We start from the raw sequence: 16,746 nt of genomic DNA on the forward strand, positions 1-16,746 counted from the left end.
CCCCCCGCCGCCAACTCCCGTCCCCCCCGCAGCTTCCTGTTCCAGGAACACGCCGAGCCGGTTCCACCTCGGGACTTTGGCACCAGCAGTTCCTTCGACCTGGGATTTGCCTACCCCAGCTTTCTTCGGGGATGGAATCTTTGTCATTCTGGTCTATTCTCAAATGCCACCTCCTGACCACCGACCTAAACAGCACCCCCCAGAATTAACCAATCACTCTCTTTTCTGCACGGCAGCTATACAAGTCTTATTTAGGGGGTTGCTGAACATCTCCCCACCGGTCCCTGAGCTGAGAATGGGGAATAAGTGGAGGACTGGGAGTGAACGTCAGGATCGAGTCCTGGGAGATGTCCAGTGGCCTCTCTGGGTCTCCAACCTCCTATCCCTGACCCCGAGAGAGCAGGGAGTGACCGAGGTGGCCCGGCCAGGTAGCCGAGGCAGGGCGCAGGCTGACAGGAAGGGCCCTGCTGGGCACGTAGGGACATCTCCCCACCCCCTCACCGCCCATCCCCCGCCTTGCTCAGGAAGGGACAAGGTTGGAGACAGAGAGGAGCCCGGTCCCCCCAAATCATCCAGGCCTGGGGGAAGGGCATCTCCTTTCTCGCTCTTTAATCTTGCTCTGCTCTCTTGACACAGTTCCAGCAGCGCGGCCCCAGGCGCCAGCTCCGGAGCCGGGGCCGGGGCGGGTGGGGGGCTCTGCCCCGGGGGCCCAGCCCTGGGGCGGGGCAGGGGCGCCTCCTTCCGGCCTGCGGTCCGGGCGACGCCCTCGGCGGTCCGGGCAGGCCCGGGCGTGGTGTCCAAGCGGACGAATAAATAGGGGTGGGCGGTGGTCGGGCGGGTCAAGCAGGCTTGTGGTCGGGGTGGCTCTTGAGCGTGTGGAACTTGACGCTGTCCAGCTTCTCGAAGCGCTTGCCGCAGCGCTCGCACGTGAAGTTGTACTGCACCTCGGCCGTGTGCTTCTTCATGTGCCAATTGAGCGAAGCGCGCTGTCGGCACTGGTAGCCGCAGATCTCGCACCTGCCGGAGCCACCGGCACCAGCGCTGGTCAGAGGGGGCGGGGCCCAAACACGAGGGCGGGGCCAACCACGGGGGCGTGGCCTAGCAACCGGGGCAGGGCCTAAACGCGAGGGCGCGGCCCAACCGCGGGGGCGGGGCCTAACCACGCGGGCAAAGCGTAAACGGCGGGGCCGGGGCCTAGCGGTCGGGGCGGAGCCCAAACGCAAAGGGGCGGGGCCATCTGCGGTGGGAGCGCTCGTGGAACCCAGCGAGGCGACCCGAGGGTGGAGCCCGCCCGCCCGCGGTCCAGCCCAGGGCCCCTCCCTCCAGCCCCCTCGGGAAGCCGCCACTCACTGCAGGGGCGTCTCGCCGGTGTGCGTGCGCCGGTGCACCTCTAGGTGGTTCTTCCTCTTGAAGGACTTGCCGCAGGTTTCGCAGGTGAATTCCCGCACACCTGGGGCAGACGCGGGGCTGAGGACGCCGCTGCGGGTGGGGCCGGGGGCCGTGTCCCCGAGTCTCCCGGGCCTCTGGGCGCAGGGAGAGTAAACCCCACATCCTCCGGGCGCCAGGGCCGATGATAATGACAGCGGCTAAGGCGAAGGGCGCCTCACCGCCCCGCATGCGCTCCCAGGCTGCCCAGGCGCGCACCCGGGCACAGCCGGAAGATGGCTCTGGTCCCTGAGGGGCAGAGGGTGCAAACGGCCCAGCCAAGATGGGCCTGGACTTGACCCCAATATTTGAACTTCGGGGAGATTTCACAAAAAAATCCAAAGTTCTGGCCTCTTGAAAAATATGAAGATGTACCACCTCTGGGCCCCTGGAACTCCATGGTCACAGGCACCACTGCGTCCACAGCCCATGCTCCGGGTCAAGGAAGCGCTTGGGGCAGAAGACCCACATCTCTGCCACGAGTGGAAACAGGGGCCTTGTCTCAAGCCCACCCCCACCCTGCCGTCCCCCATCAGCCCTGCCCATCTCAGGTGGGTCACTGTCCCCGTCAGCGCTGGAACGGCTTCCACATGAGACCTGCTCATGAGAGAGGGGAGGCCAAGGGGCTGCAAGTTGGGGAAGAGACAGCCAGCCCCTGCCTCATTCCTGGGTATTTATAACAGTCTGTGTCATTGAGATTGTGTAGCTCCAGTTTACTGAGCCCCAGGGAGGGGCCTGGTGGGCACCAGGTTACGCTCTTTACTTTCCCCATCTCACGGCAGCCCAAGTGGAGGACTCGGGGGAGGCTCCGAGACGGGCAGGCCCCTGCCCTGGCTTCTGGCCCAGGCCCCCGTGCCCCGGCCCGTGCGGCTACCCCTGCCCGGGGCCTGACCTGAGTGGATGATCATGTGCCGCCGCAGGTGGTTGGATAAATAGAACTTCTTGCCGCAGCCGGGATGAGGACACACTTTGGTCTTCCCTTTCCGATGCACGAGGTTGACATGGTTCTGGGAGCAAGAGGGGCAGCAGTGGGGCTGTGGGTGCCGTGGGCCCACCTCTGGGGCTCTCCAAGGTGGGGACAGATGAGGGCGGCTGGGAGGCCGGCTGGGGCTGGCCTGCCTGGAGGAGGGAAGAAGGGGGCCCTTGCTCTTGGGAGGGATGCCCAGCTCCGAGCTGGGGCCCAGGGGCACGGCTGGGATCAAACAGCAGCTTTTCTGAGCCCCTGCTACAGCTGGGCTCTGTGCTGGCGCATCACTCTGAAGGAGCTGGACTGCGAGCCCAGCTTATGGGCTGCTCCCAGGGCCTGGAGCAGGCAGCCCCCGGCCCTTCATCCTTTAACTCATGAGAAGGGCTGCGGCTTCAGTGCCCGGCCCCAGGCCTGGCACCCAGCAGGTGCTCAGTACGAGCTTAATGAGAACATGACTCGGCAAATTCGAAGGCCCACTGGTGCCGCCTCCTGTGCCAGGAGTGGGGATGTGACAAGACCCTGTCTCTGCCCTCGGGGCAGCCCATCCCGACTCCAGGGGCCCTGGGGGACTAGGGTGGGCTTCCCGGTGGAGGGGCGTGCTGAGCTGAGCCTGAAGAGGAGGCATCCCCAGCCAACAGGGGGGCCTGGACCAGGGTAGAAGGAGTTCAGAAGGGCTGGAAGAGGGGGAGTGTGTGGGGAAGCAGCAGGTCCGGACCAGGCAGCCACTGGGCTGTGCAGAGAGGCCAGGGCTGGCTGAGGCATGCTGGGTGGGCTGGAGAGTGGGAAGGGAGGACACAGAGGTGACACCTGCCTCTCTGAGGCCGGGTGGGTGCATGGGAGCCAGGCTAGTGGCACCCAGCAGAGCCAGGTGGGTCCTCCATGAGCCACACGGCCCAGACGCCAGCGCCCAGGCAGCCGGACACAGCAGCAGGCCCCGCCGCCCGCTCGGGTGGTGGCCTCACCTGGAAGCTGCTGAGGGCCACGTAGACCTGGCTACAGCCCTCGTAGGGGCAGTGGAACATCTCCAGCAGGCCGTCGGCGTCCATCACCCGCGCCCGCTTGCTCCGCCGCCTCCTGGAGAAGAAGGGGCCCATGGCGTCGGGGCTCCCACACCGGGCAGGCGGAGGGCCCACGGGCCGCTCCTCGCCCCTGCCCCGCCCGCCCCAGCACTCACTTCTCGGGCTCCTTGGGGATCTCGTAGATGATGGCCGACATGTCGCTGCCGTCCAGCTCTTCCCCGTCTGCCTCGGCCTCGGGCTCAGTGCTCTCAGGCACAGTTGCCGCCAGCTCGGCCAGCTCCGGGGCCACTGGCTCCTCCTTCTCCTCTTTCTTGAGCATGTACAGGTCCTCCTTCTCTACGGGGGTGGACACGGGGCGGGTAGCTGTGGGGACTAAGGCTGTCAGGCTCGGGGTCCCTCCTCACCCTCCCCCTCCCAGGCCCCACCGCAGCCCTTGACCAGAGCAGCCCCCAGACCTTTCTTGGTCTCAATGTCCGCCACGGCGGTGGGGTCCAGGGTGCTGGGCTGGCTGCCCTCGGGCTCTGTCTGCGTGTAGGCTGCCACACCCTCCATCATGGCGCAGGGCACCTCGTCGCCCAGGCTCCCACCGGGGGTACTGCTGCCTGCGGCCACGTTGAGATGGATGCCCTCAGCTGTGAGGGCGTCATAGCCGGGGCCCGCGATGATGATCACCTGCGAGCCGGGCACCATGCCCGGCATGGGACAGCTGGCCACCACCTCGCCCAGTGCCTCCTGGGGCATGTTCTCGAACAGGGTGCCGGGGCCCGGGCCCACCTGCACGGGCACCGGCACACACACCACCGTCTCCAGGGCTTCGGGCCCACTGCCCGCCGGGTTGGGGCACAGCGGGGTGCCCTGCTCGGCCAGGCTCTCCACGTGGTGGACGTCGAAGGGGATGTGCATGCCCTCCTGCGTGATGAGCCCGCTGCTGCCCGCGGGGCTGGTCGGGGTGACTGCCGCTGCTGCCGCTGTCACCTTGGCCGGCTGACCCTCAGGGGGCTCCTCGGAGTCGGAGCCTGAGCTGGAGCCGGATAAGTCGGAGCTGCTGGCTGCCAGGCCATTGCCCACTGCGGTGACAGAGGAGAGGGGCGGTTACAGTCGTGGCCGCGGCAGCTGGTGGTGCTGACGGCTCATGAGGGCTGGGCGCTGTGAGGCCCCCGCTGCCATGACAGTGCTCGGGTCTCAGTCCCCATCCTCCCCATGCGCCCCTGCTCCTTGGAGATGGTCGCCTCCATCGGCCTCCAGACACATCTGCACTCTGGTTTCCTGGCCCCTTCCTGGCGGCTCCCTTTCAGCCTCTTTTGTTCTTACGGCTCTGGAAGGCTCAGGCCAGGCCTCTCCTCAGACCCTCCACCCGGGGGCTCGGCCAGGTGTTAAATACCGTCCGACAATTCACCCCAGTTCTGACACTAGCTGCCTGGAGAGCGCGGCAGACCCCATACGTGAAATGGCTCAGGCCCGCAAGGCTGCCCCGGCTTCGGATGCCTGCTGCAAGTCCCAGGCCACCGTCCTTCTGGCTGTAAGTTGGGGGTCCCATGACCCCCTCCTCAGGTCCAATAATTTGCTAGAAAGACTCACAGAACTCAGGAAAGTGCTCTGCTTCCAACTACAGTTTTATGGTAAAGGATACAACTCAGCAAGAGCCAGATGGAAGAGATGGTAAGGTGGAGGGCAAGGCATGGGGGGAGCCCGGAGCTGCCAGGCCCTCACCCAGCGTGCCACCCTCCAGTACCTTGAGGTGGTCACCAACCCAGAAGCTCCCGGAGCCTCGCTGTTCAAGAGTTTTTATACCCCAGTCTCCAGCCCCCTCTGCTCCCTGGGGACTGGGGGTGGGGCTGAGGCTTTCCACCCTCCATTACCTGTTTGTTCTTTCTGGTAATCAGTCCCCACCCTAAAGCTGTCTAGGGGCCCCACAGCTCCCGCCTGGACCCCCCCCATGGAGCTGGGACTCTTCCGTCCCACTGCCCCCTCCGCTGCCCCCCCCAGGGGTCTCACAGGCATCTCAGACTCCGCCCAGCAATGCTGGGCTCTGAATGCCCCTCAGAGAAAGCCCGTGCCGCTCCCAGGCGTCCCCACCTCCGTGATGGCAGCTCTGTCCTTCCAGTTGCTCCAGCCAAAGTCCCGGGGCTCCCTCCGACTTCTCTCTCTCCCACACCCACTTCCAATCCATCAGCACAAGCTGCCGGCGCTGTATCCAGAATTCACCCCACCTGCCCTGGGAGCCCTGGCTGCAGCATCTCCCTGCCGGGACCATGAAGTCTCTTCTCCCTGGTCCCCCGGCTCCCACCCTCACCCCACAGTCAGTCCTCCTCACAGCGGCCAGAGAGCCTGTGAGCACCTTCTCAGCTCAGTCCCTCTTCTACCAACAACCTGCTCATCACTTCCTGGGCTCATCACTTCCTGTGCAAGACACAGACCAGCAAACCCCCTCTCTTCCTCCTGGCACCCAGTGGACTACATTTCCCAGCAGCCCTTGCAGATGGGTGTGACCACAGAGCTGAGTCCCCATGGGGGCTGAGTGGAAAGGAGCTCCCAGCCACCAGCTTCCACATCTCTGTCCCCACCAGCCAGCCAGGACTCAGAAGAAGGCTGGAGCCACAGGACATAAAGAACCTGGGACTCGGGATGGAAAAAACCCTGCGGGTGGGGAGCACGGGACTTTGTGTCCCATGGGAACCGAACCACTATGCTAGGTCATAAGAGCTGGGGTGTGTCTGTTTCAGCAGCTGGCTTTACCGCACTTAACATCTTTCCCAACTCACTTGGCATAGCAGCCAAAGCCCTCACCATGGCCACACAACCCGCATGTCTGCCCCCCAACCAGTCACCTCCAGCCCCTCCTCCCCTCCAGCCCCACTAGCCTCCCTCCTGTGCCTAGGGACACGAGGCAGGTTCCTGCCTCAGGGCCTTTGCACTTGCCATTGGCTCTGCCTGAACTCTCTTCTCTCAGACACCTGCATGGGCTCCCTCCCTCATCTCCATCACGCCTTTCATCAAATGGTATTTTTCAGAGAGCACCCCTCTGACCACCTTGTCTCAAACTGCATCCTTGTCTCTCCTTTATGTTGCCCCCAAATACTTTCCACCTTCCACGGGACTCTAAATTTTACTTATCTTGTTTACTGTCTGCTTCCCCTCGGGACCATAAACTCCACAAGGACGGGGGTCCCTGTGTGCAGGCCCTGGTGCCCAGAATGCTGCCTGGTACAGCCCACCTTTGCCGAAATGAATACATCTCGGACGAAGGGGGTCCAGAGGACACACATCTGCCTGGGTGTTGGTGCTAACGTCCAGGGAGAAACTGGGGATGGGAAAAGTGAAGGCCTGACCCTTATGTCACATGCTCATGCAAGCTGGGGCGCACTGGCTGGGGAGGAGGGTCCCATGCCCCCAGAGGGCCATATGGAGGGCACCCAGGGGAATCCTGGTGCCCACTCTTGCAGCTGTGCACATGCGGGCCCCTTATGTAACCTCTCTGGGCCCGGGGACAACTTGGCACCTGCCTCAGGAATATTTAATGAGTAAATACACATAAAGGGTTTAACACAGTACCAAGCTCAGAGAGAGCCCCGTCAACGTTTCCGTTATCATTAGCATCCTAATGTCCCACCCCCGACTCACCGCCCTGGGGTGGCAGCAGGGATGGGGTGGGGGGATCAGCCCCTCCTCCTAACACCCTGTAATCTACAGGGGGCCGAGAGCGCCTGGCTCCAGCCTGAAGGTGGGGCGGCCACTGGTGAGTTGGGGGCACGGCCAGGGCGTGCGGCTGGGCCCGGCTGTTAAGGCCAACCCTGGACTTCTCCCTGGATGATAATACCCTAACCACAGAAATGGCCGAGCACGCCTGGTGGGAGGTCCCTGTACTGAGTGAGAGGGGGCAGGGCCACCCAGGCACAGAGCTGATAAGGATGCTGCTGGGGGAACGGCCATGCCCCATGGCCCCCCAGGGTCCACAGCAGACCTGGTCATTGGATCCCAGCTTTCATTCCCGAGAGCCCAGATCTGGCAGCCATGAGTGTCAAAGTGGGCTGGGGTCCCAGGGGGCATCTCTGGGTGCCACCCCATCCCAGCCTGACCCAGCACCAGTGGGGCCCGTTACGTTACTCCCGGGCCTCAGTCTCCTTGACTGCAAAGTGGGGCTGGTGACGTGGCTGTGGGGAGAAGTCAGCATGGTTTGGGGTGGGCCTGGCACAGGGGCCGGACAGGATGGCCAAGGGGCAGGCCGCACACGGGGAGCCTGGCTGAAGCACAGCGGGACAGCCATTGGCCAGGGTGCCCGCCCGGAACACCTCTCGCCCACAGCTTCCCCTCGGCCAGCTGGGACGCCACCTGCTCCGAGACGCCTGCCAGCAAGGGTTCAGCCCTGGTGACTGGCCACACCCTCGGGCCTGGCAGGGCGCCTGGCAGCAGGCCCCATGCTCCTCTCAGCTGATGCCAAGCCCCTGAGGCAGACGGGCAGCCCCTCGCCACCCCCAGTGTCCCATCTGCTCCCTCATCAGGACCACTGTGGCCTTCGGACCTGAGTCGCAGCCCGTCCTCAGCAGGCAGGCAGCCCATGCATGTGACCACTGGGGGATTGCAGGAGAGGGGCAGGGAGAGACACGGAGGGGTGAGGAGTGAGGAGGACAACAGGCTGGAGAGAGAAAGAGGATGAGACTGGAAGAGACAGACCCAGAAGTGGGACAGATCTGGAAAAGATAAGGCGGAGGAAGAGGCCGGGAGAGCAGTGCCACCCTGGTGGGTCTGAGGCCCAGCGCCCGCCCCTCCCTGGGCCACAGCCCAGTCTGCTGGCACCTGGCCTCAGCTGTCCCTCTGTAAACTGGGGACCACCTTTGGGGCTCCGTGAGGACTCAAAGATGGCAAGTCCATCCCACATTACTGCCCTTCCAGCTGCTGTGATGTTTGCGAGGCTGGCGAGACCCAGGAGGGCCGCGAGCCCAGGGTGCCCCCCCGAGGGGCTGCAGAGCCCCCAGACACTGGGGGCTCTGGCCCCAGAGACCCACCTTGGTCGCTGTCGGGGTCCGAGTCGCTGAGCGGCTTCAGGGGCGCGTGCAGGTCCTGGAAGTAGCGGTGGCCGGCCTCGCACTGCCACACGGCCGTGGTGTACAGGCCAAAGGTGGGGTCCAGCTCGGCCAGGTGCGGCTCGTAGGGGCAGCGGTGCTTGTGGTCCTCGTACCAGATCACCACGTTCTTCAGACAATTCACGTTGCGCCGCCGCCCTGCGCACACGGGGCCGGGTGTGAGGGGCGGTGCGCGGCCCTGGCACCAACCTCCCGGAGCCTTGTCTCCCCAGGCCTGTCCCCAGGGGAGAGGTGAAGAAACAGGCTCGGAGAGGTGAGACCCACCCTGGAGATAAGAGACTCGCCAGAGACCGTCTTCACTGGCTGAGTCACAGATCATACAGGCCTGGCGCACAGTGGGTGTGCAGGAATGATCAGCTGCTTGTTACTGTCATAATCACCCTCATCAAGTCACCCGCTCCAGCCTGGACCAGCTCAGTCCCTCGGCCCTGGCCTCCAGGCTCCCACCTTTGCCCCCTCTACAGTCTGTTCCCCCCGCAGCCACCAGAGGGCCCCCGTGGACATTTGAGTCTGGTCTTGTCCCTCCTCTGCTCAGAATCCACCAGGGGTCCCACCTCACTGGGAGTCAACACCAAAGTCCTCCCTGAGGTCCACAAGGCCCTGCATGTTCTTCCCTGTCACCTCCTCCCACTCTTCCCTTCATCACTCTACTCCAGCCACATGGCCTCCTGCCTGTTCCTCAAATGAGCCTGCTGTGGTCCTGCCTCAGGGCCTCTGCACAGGCTGTGTCCGCTTCCTCCAGGTAACTGCCTTGCCCCCTTTACTCAGGTGTCTCCCTCAGGCTAACAGCCCCTCCCTGCTGTCCTTTCTCTCCAGGCAGCACCGAGACACCCTCTGTGGGTTTTGGTTCTATGTTACTGTCTGTCTGTCTCCTCTGCGAGACCATCAGCTCCCCAAGGGCGGGGCATTTATCTCTGCTGTTTCTCCTGCATCCTCAGTGCTTACACAGGGCCTGGCACACAGTAGGGGCTGCCGGATGAGAGGATGCTGCGAGGGCGTGGGCACAGTGGAGCCAGACCACCGGGGTTCAAATCCCGGCTCTGCCACTTCCTGGCTGGGTGGCTCCAGGAAACGGACTTGGCTTCTCTGGATCTCAGTCACCCGCTCTGGGCCAGGAGGGAATAAGGGTCCCCATTCCCTGAGGGCTGCTGGGGCGGAGGTCAGGGAGTGAAGACGTCGACAGGGCACAGAACAGTGAGTGCGGCGCACGCTGGCAGTGCCCAAGAAATGGCACCTATGCTGTGTGTGCTGGTACTGTGTCGCCGCTGAAGGGGAGGAAGGGGCGCCCTCAACCCTCCGGGCTGGGAGATGAGGAGGGGCCAAGAAAGGTCCATGGGCCTAGGGAGGGTGCTGGGGGGCTCCACCCACGGACGGCCAGGCCAGGAGGGCACACCCGGCCACCTCCTCTGCCAGGGCTCGTCTCCGATCTCACTCCCCAGCCCTCTGGGATTTGGGCGTAATGGCTCAGCTCGCCCCTGCTCTGAGAACTGTGAGAAGGGGAGGGGCTCGTTGCCACCAGAAGGCGGGCCCTCCCCGTCCTGGACATGGCCAGAGAGCCACAGCCCGGGGCTCGGAGGTCATGGCTGGGGCGACAGGCTCCAGGCCTCCCGTCGAGTCTGGCACACGACATGCCCTGTAGGGCTTGGCACAGCTGTTCCCTCTGCTCTCCCCGCCCTCCCCGGACCACCTCCCATGCGCTGGGCTGGAGCACGGAGGAGCTAAGGGCACCCCTGGGGCGACACCGGACTCGGCTCTGCCGCTGGCCCTGCCACTTTCCTGCTGTACAGCCTGGGGCAGTGACTCAGCCTTTCTGGCTGAGCCGGGAAGCTGAGAGCACCCCGGCCAGGCCCTGCCCAGCCTGTCTTGTCCCACGTGGCTAATGGTCCCCGAGAGAAGGACCCGAAGGAGCAGTGAGGGCAGGAGCATCAGAGCCCCTGGCTCCCACCGCCCCACCCCTCCTGACTTGGCCCAACTTACTTTTCTTCCGCTTTGGCTTTTTGGGGACTTGTTCCCAAGGCTTCCTGTAACAGAGAGGCAGGGGAGGTGAGCGCAGGGCCTGACTGGTGACAGCGACAGCAACTCTGGCTACTGCTCCTGCTGCTCCGGGGCAGAATTTTCGCTGGTTTCCCAGCCTGTTCCATTTCTTGCAGCCCTTCCCCTGGGCTCACAACACCGTCAACACCAGCCCTTGGAGGGGTTGCCTAGGAGCATCACCCTCCTCACAAATGGGAAACTGAGGCTCAGAGGGGTGAGGCCGCCTGCCCGGGGTGCCATGGCCAGGGAGCAGAGAAGTCCGAAAAGGGGTCCAGGAGGTCGGTGTGGTGTGCAGAATCCTAAGCCGGCCCCATGATTCGCACCCCCTGGGGCACAAGCCCTGGATAATCCTCTCCCCATGAGTTGGGCAGGCCTGTGAATATGAGGGATACCACTCCCTGGCCAGGTGACGTTGAATTCATCAAGAGGGAGCTAATGGAGGTGGGCCTGGCCTAATCAGGGGAGCCTTTAAAAGGGCCCTGTTGATGTCAGAAACTGAGGCTGAGAATGTGAGGCAGCCTATGAGGGGCTACATGGCAAGGACCTGACAGTGGCCTCCAGGAGCTGAGAGCAGTCCTGGCCAGCAGCCAGCAAGCCCGCAGGGACATCAGTCCTCCAACCACGAGGACACGATTCTGCCAATGCTGAGGCAGCCTGGAAGAGGATCTTTTCCTGGCTGAGCCTCGAGGTGAAGATGCAGCTGGCTGACACCTGGATTTCCGCCGTGTGAGACCCTGAGCTGAGGACCCAGCTAAAAGGCGCTGGACCCCTGACGCACAAAAACGTGAGATGGTAAACATGTGTGGTTTTAAGCCACCGTCTGCTCGTTGGTGACACAGCAACAGCACCAGCACTGCCCCATCCAGGGTCCTGCCCCGGAGGCTGCCCAAGAGCCCTGGGGAGGTGGTCGGACCCAGCCTGGAGGGCTAGTGCTGCGGAGGGCCCCCCACCCCGACGCTATGTGTCTGCTCTATGAGGACCCCAGCCCCAGGCGCTGACCCTCACCCCCAGCAGTCCCGCCCCTGCAGCCAGCTCAACCCGGCTATGAGGCCCACCTGCCTCCGAGGCCGTCCCCCTCTGGCTGGGGCCCAGCACCCAGCAAGCCAGGGCCTCAGGGAGCACAGGGCAGGGCCGAGCCTGAAGACCAGGGGCCCCCATGGCCTCTCACACCAGGACAGCCATCAGATCTGCCAGGCGGGCTCCTGACCTGACTCAGGCCACCTGGCTGTGGCTTAGCACCGGCTCCACACAGACTGAGGGCAGGTGCTTTGGGGCCATCTCTCTCTCGGACTGGCTTCCTGCCACCATGCTTCTGGGTGTGTCCACCTCGCTCTGGCTGTCTCCTTGTTCCTCCTTTCCTGCGCCATAGCAGCAAGCTCTGCGGCCCCAGGGGAGGGAGCTTGCCTCCCTGTGCCTCAGTTTCCCCTTCTGTTGCGTGGCATCACAATGTGCCTTCCTCACGGAGTTGGCATGAGTTCTGTGCTATCTAAAGAGCTTGGTGGAGGCCCTGGCAGTCCGTCATCACTCAGCAAAGGGCAGCAATGCTCCTGGTGACGGTCAATGTTACCACGAGCCAGAGACGGCCCTGGAACACCGGCCTCCCCGCTGGGGCCCTGGCCACGTTCTCGCCGCAAATATCCCGACAGCTAGTCCTGGGCCTCTTGTCAGCTCCACTGTCCACCCCGCCTGACCCCCCAGCCTGACAACAATTCTCAGCCCCTACACCCCAAGTCTAGTCCCAGGACGGCCACTTGGGGTGCCTCTGCCCCATACCCGGGGCTCCGCGCCCCCTCGCTCCATCTCTGGACCTCCATCCCCTCCTCCACAAGGGGCCAGGCTGGCTGTCCAGACCCTCACCCAAACTCAAGTCCAAACGCCCCCGGCCGCCTCCCCCGACTCTCGGTGTCACCGCGGCTGGGGTGCTGGGAAGGCCGCTTCCTGGTGGGGCAGGCTTGATGTCCATCAGATCCCAGTTCAAGTCTCGTTTCTGCTATAGACTGGCTGTGTGACCTCAAGCAGGCCGCATCCCCTCTGAGCCTCAGTTTCATTATCTGTGAAGTGGAGTTCACAGCAGTGCGCCCCACACAGAGTCACGTTGGGACCAAACGAGGTCAGGCCACGTCCTGACCCTAACGCGGCACTTTCTCCCTCCAACTGCCTCCCGCCCCTGCCCGCTGCTCCTCCGTTCAGCCCCCTCAGCAGCCACCTGCGCTTGAGGACAGCAGTTGCCGGGGCTTCTCCAGGGCCTGGCCATGTTTTCCACTAGGTGGCCAGCCTCCAAGTGGGGCCCCGGCACCCCTCCTCTGCCCTCCTCCGCCCTTCCTTCACTCTGGACCCCAACATCCCGCCTGCATCCCAACACACCAGCATCTTCCATCGTGGACTAAAATGATCGTGAGCCCCTTCCTGGCCAACTTCTGCCCCCTCCTTTTGCTGCTCTGCCCAAGTTGTCTACACTCACGGTCCCCATGCCCTCTCCTCCATCTCTCTTGAACCCCTCTAGTCAGGAATTTTCTCCACCATGCCACAAACTGTTACGGCCACCAGGGACGGCCGCCTGGCTCAGCACAGATCTCGATGCTTCCCACAGCCTCAGGGAGGCAGCCCCTGCCTGCTTCTCCTCCGGCCTCAGACCCGGGTGCTCAGTCTACACAGATCCCCTCGGCAATCCCCACCACCATACATACCATCCCCACCCTGTGGCTCCCACATTCGCATCTCCCGCCTGGCCCTCTCCCCACCACACCACCACCACCCTGACATCCTCTCTGACACCCCATGTAGGGGTCTCATGCCACCTGTCATCTTGCCCCTCAACCTGTCCCTTCTCAGTTAACAGCACCTGCAGCTTCCCAGGTGCTCAGGCTCAAACCTGGGGCATCTCTGTCCACGCCCACCAGCGAACCCTGTTGGCAGGAACTTCACCCACTTCCTCCCAGCCGGGCCCAGGTCTGCCCATCATTGCTCACACGGACCAGCGCAGGCACCCGCTTCCTCGTCTCCCAGCTCCCACTCTCCACTCCCCAGTCTCCACATGGGAGTCAGTATGATTCTTTTCATTTCCTGGAAATCCAAACCCACACCAAGCTAGAGAGAAGAGTAAAGAGACCCTCCTTGAACCCATTGCCGGCTTCAATGACTGTCAACTCTTGGCCAACCTTGTTTCAACCCATACCCCGCCCATTCCTCCTGCCACACATACGCTGGAGAGCACAGCTTTTAAAATCTAAGCCAGATGTATGACTTTTCTGTCCAAAATCCTGCGTTTAAGAAAAGCAAAAAATTGGAGCCACCCAGTGGCATAGCGGTTAAGTCCTGTGCTCTGCTTCCACAGCCCAGGATTTGCGGGTTCAGATCCCAGGCACGGATCTACACACTGCTCATCAAGCCATGCTGTGGTGGCGTCTCACATATGAAATAAAGGAAGACTGGCACAGATGTCAGCTCAGGGACAATCTTCCTCACCAAAAAAAGAAAAGAAAAAATTCCTACCAGGGCTCCCAATTTACTGGGAGAAAAAACCAGAGTCCTCCCTGCAGCTCACAAGGCCCCGTCACCTCCCTGACCTCGTCTTCTCCCATTCCTCTCCCTCATTCATTGTGCTCCAGCCACACAGGCCTCCTCACTGTCTCAGGTACAACACCAGGCAGGGTCCTGCCTCAGGGCCCTTGCACCTGCTCTTCCTTCTTCCTTGAACACTCTTCCCCCAGATATCTGTATGGCTGTCCCTGGCTTCCTTCAGGCCTTTCTCAAATGCTATCTTATCAGTGTGGCCCACCCTGACACCCTATTTAAACCTCCAGCTCACACTCCTGATTCGTCTTTCTCTATTTCACTTTTGATTTTTCCACAGTCTCTATCACTCTCTCACATACTACACACTTTATTAGGTTTCTTGTCCACAGTAAACAAGACTTTGCAAAATAGACAAGCGTCTGCTCTCCGCCCTTTAAAACGGCAGGTCCATGAGGTAAATGAATGAAAGGACACTGGAAATTCCACTACTGACCATTGTCTCCCTTTTACCACTGGCTGCTAGGAAGCTCTGAGGCAAATTCCTGGCCCATTTGCCACTGCCATCTCTTCACGTCTCTCGAACCCCTCTGGTCAGGTTTTCACCTCACCATGCCACAAAACTGCCCTTGTCATGTCCCCTGTGACTTCTCCCTTAATCCAGCATCACTGACCCTGGCCCCACTGTTTCTCTCGTCCTTTCTCTTTTCACTCTGCTTTCATTTCTGCCTTCTTATCCATGTTTTACAGCCCTTGAATTGAAATCCTTCCAGATACAAGACAAGTTATAAATAACTGGACAACTGAAGTAACAGACTCCCATCTCTGGTCACGTCCACTCGCTGCAAGAGACCCCTCCCTCACTCAGGCTAGTGTATTTCCCGACCACCCATGTGCCCCAGGGCCAGGTTTTCGCCACGTGCAGTCTGAGGCGTCTCAATGTCCCCGCCCCCATCCTGCAGGCCCTCGGAGCTCCAGGTTGGCCAAACTAAGCTTCTGCAAATACCGCCTTCAGCTTAGAGACCTCCAGGGCTCCCTCTGGCCAGTGGTTCTCAACTCCACCTGCATATCAGCTCTCTCTAGAAGCTTTGCAAGGAAAAAATACAGGATCTGCAACTCCACCAGACTAACTGAATCAGAAGATCCCATAGTGGGACAGCGGCTTGAGGTTTTAAGCGCCCAGTGATTCCTGCTCTGCTCTCGGGCATATAAACGGGCCTGCCACCCTGGGGAGGGGCTGGGTACAATTCAGCAGGTTCTGGTTGATTCTTGACCCTCAGAATCTCCGCCCAGAGAAACATGCGAACGTGTTTCCGAGCAAGGGTTTCGTGGCGGCACTGCTTGCCCTAGGCAACGGACAGCATCCTAACAGCTGGAACCCGGAGCGCTCACCATGTGCCTGGAACAGTTCTCCGCCCTTTGCTGTACTGTCATGCATTCAGTCATCACATCAGCCCACAAAGCAGGATGGGAAAAATTCCATCACACTGCTCATCCTCAACACTGAGACTCTCAGAAGCCTCTGCCCCCCACCTGAGCAGCTAACTCGGGGCTTCCTCTTCACCTGGTCTCCCCGGGCAGAGGTGCTCCCCAGGAGCCAGAGTTTTAGGGGCATGCGACCTGGATTGTGAGGGGTCCTCCGGGTGTGCGCCTAGAGTTGTGGCAAGGGGGCCACACGCAGTCCCAAGTGGGGCACCAGAACCTCATGAGAGGCAGGGCTGGATGGCCCGGGATGTCCAGTTCCACTTCCAGACTACACTGGCGGCTTCAGGGGGATGAGGCCCGGGAGATCCCAGGGGCCCGCAGGGACGTCGGGCCATTGCGGCTTCGGGGGGCGGGGCCGCCCCTGCAGGGACTGGGCAGTTACAAAGCTTGGAGGCGGGCCCCGTCCCGGGATTGGGCAGCCGGAGCTCCAGTGGCGGGGCCGAGCCCCGGGGGCGGGCCGAGAGGCTGGGCGCATCCTGGGATTGGGCGGCCGGAGCGCGGGGAGGCGGGGCCGCGAGCCAGGCGCGCCCCAGGACCGGCAGGAGGAGACCCAGGCCGGCAGCCCGGCCGCTGGGCGGGGCTCGCAGGTGCCGGGGGCGGGGCATGGGCGGAGGGACGGGGCCGGGCTCAGCGGGGGATGGGGGCGTCTCCTCCCTCTCCCTCCCGCCCTGGGGCAGGGCACCCTCACCCGTGGCGGCCGCTCCGCTGGCCGCGCTCCAGCGAGATGAGGTAGGCAGCGAGCTTGGCGTCGCTCCAGCCGCTGCGGCGCCGCAGGTCCACCCAGGGCCCGTGCGCCTCGCCCAGGTACACGCGCCGCACGTCGTACTTCTTCCGGGACTCGAGCCGCCGCCGGGCCCGGTCCGACTCCGTGAGCCGCGGCCGGCCCCGCGCCTTGCGGCCCGCCGCGCCCTCCTCGGCCGCCGCCTCCCCGCCTGCGCCCGCCTCAGCCTCCGCCTCCGCCTCGGGCTCGGGCGCCCGCTCCGCCATCCCCCCCTCCCTGGTTACCAGCCTCCCCCGTTGTTAGGAGCCCGACCGGAAGTGGCGCGCATGTTACGCGCCGCCGGGAAATTTCTCATGGACTCTCACTGCCCCGCGGCGCCAAAAGGGGACTGAGCGCGAAGGCTGCGCATGCGCGCAAAAGCGCGTGTAACAACCCACGCTCCTCTTACTCCTTTTGTCTCTTTAAACTTTCTAACTTCGCAGAGACGGAGGGAGGGCCTGA

The 16,746-nt window shown here is 62.9% G+C and overlaps 1 protein-coding gene across 3 annotated transcripts; it reads right to left on the minus strand.

Annotated features, from left to right (window-relative positions):
- Positions 1–584: 584 nt before the first annotated feature.
- ZNF653 (zinc finger protein 653) lies at positions 585–16,602 on the minus strand. 3 transcript variants are annotated; one of them, XM_014865529.3, is made up of 9 exons: positions 16,213–16,601; positions 10,470–10,513; positions 8,415–8,630; positions 3,867–4,478; positions 3,567–3,747; positions 3,355–3,466; positions 2,318–2,432; positions 1,351–1,450; positions 585–1,017 (listed from the first exon to the last, which is right to left on the minus strand). In XM_014865529.3, the coding sequence occupies exons 1-9, from the start codon at positions 16,509–16,511 to the stop codon at positions 840–842; spliced, it is 1,857 nt and encodes a 618-aa protein (XP_014721015.2). In that variant the 5' UTR covers positions 16,512–16,601; the 3' UTR covers positions 585–839. The 3 variants fall into 3 exon arrangements, with proteins under 3 accessions (XP_014721015.2, XP_070348184.1, XP_044608305.1); XM_044752370.2 differs by having other exon boundaries at positions 604–1,017; positions 3,567–3,774; positions 16,213–16,602; XM_070492083.1 differs by lacking the exons at positions 8,415–8,630; positions 10,470–10,513; positions 16,213–16,601 and adding an exon at positions 5,488–5,793 and having other exon boundaries at positions 596–1,017; positions 3,567–3,774.
- Between the last annotated feature and the right edge of the window lie 144 nt (positions 16,603–16,746).

The sequence above is a fragment of the Equus asinus genome, chromosome 20, assembly GCF_041296235.1.
Source record: "Equus asinus isolate D_3611 breed Donkey chromosome 20, EquAss-T2T_v2, whole genome shotgun sequence".
Lineage (NCBI taxonomy): Eukaryota > Metazoa > Chordata > Mammalia > Perissodactyla > Equidae > Equus > Equus asinus.

Bases quoted from the DNA above. Each gene is read 5' to 3' on its own strand.
- ZNF653 (XM_044752370.2), bottom strand. From the start codon at position 16,511: ATGGCGGAGCGGGCGCCCGAGCCCGAGGCGGAGGCGGAGGCTGAGGCG. The intron at 3,775-3,866 runs GTCTGGGGGCTG...TAGTCCCCACAG, and splicing joins GGACATTGAGACCAAGAAAG to CTACCCGCCCCGTGTCCACC. The intron at 3,467-3,566 runs GTGAGTGCTGGG...CTTCTTCTCCAG, and splicing joins ATCCCCAAGGAGCCCGAGAA to GAGGCGGCGGAGCAAGCGGG.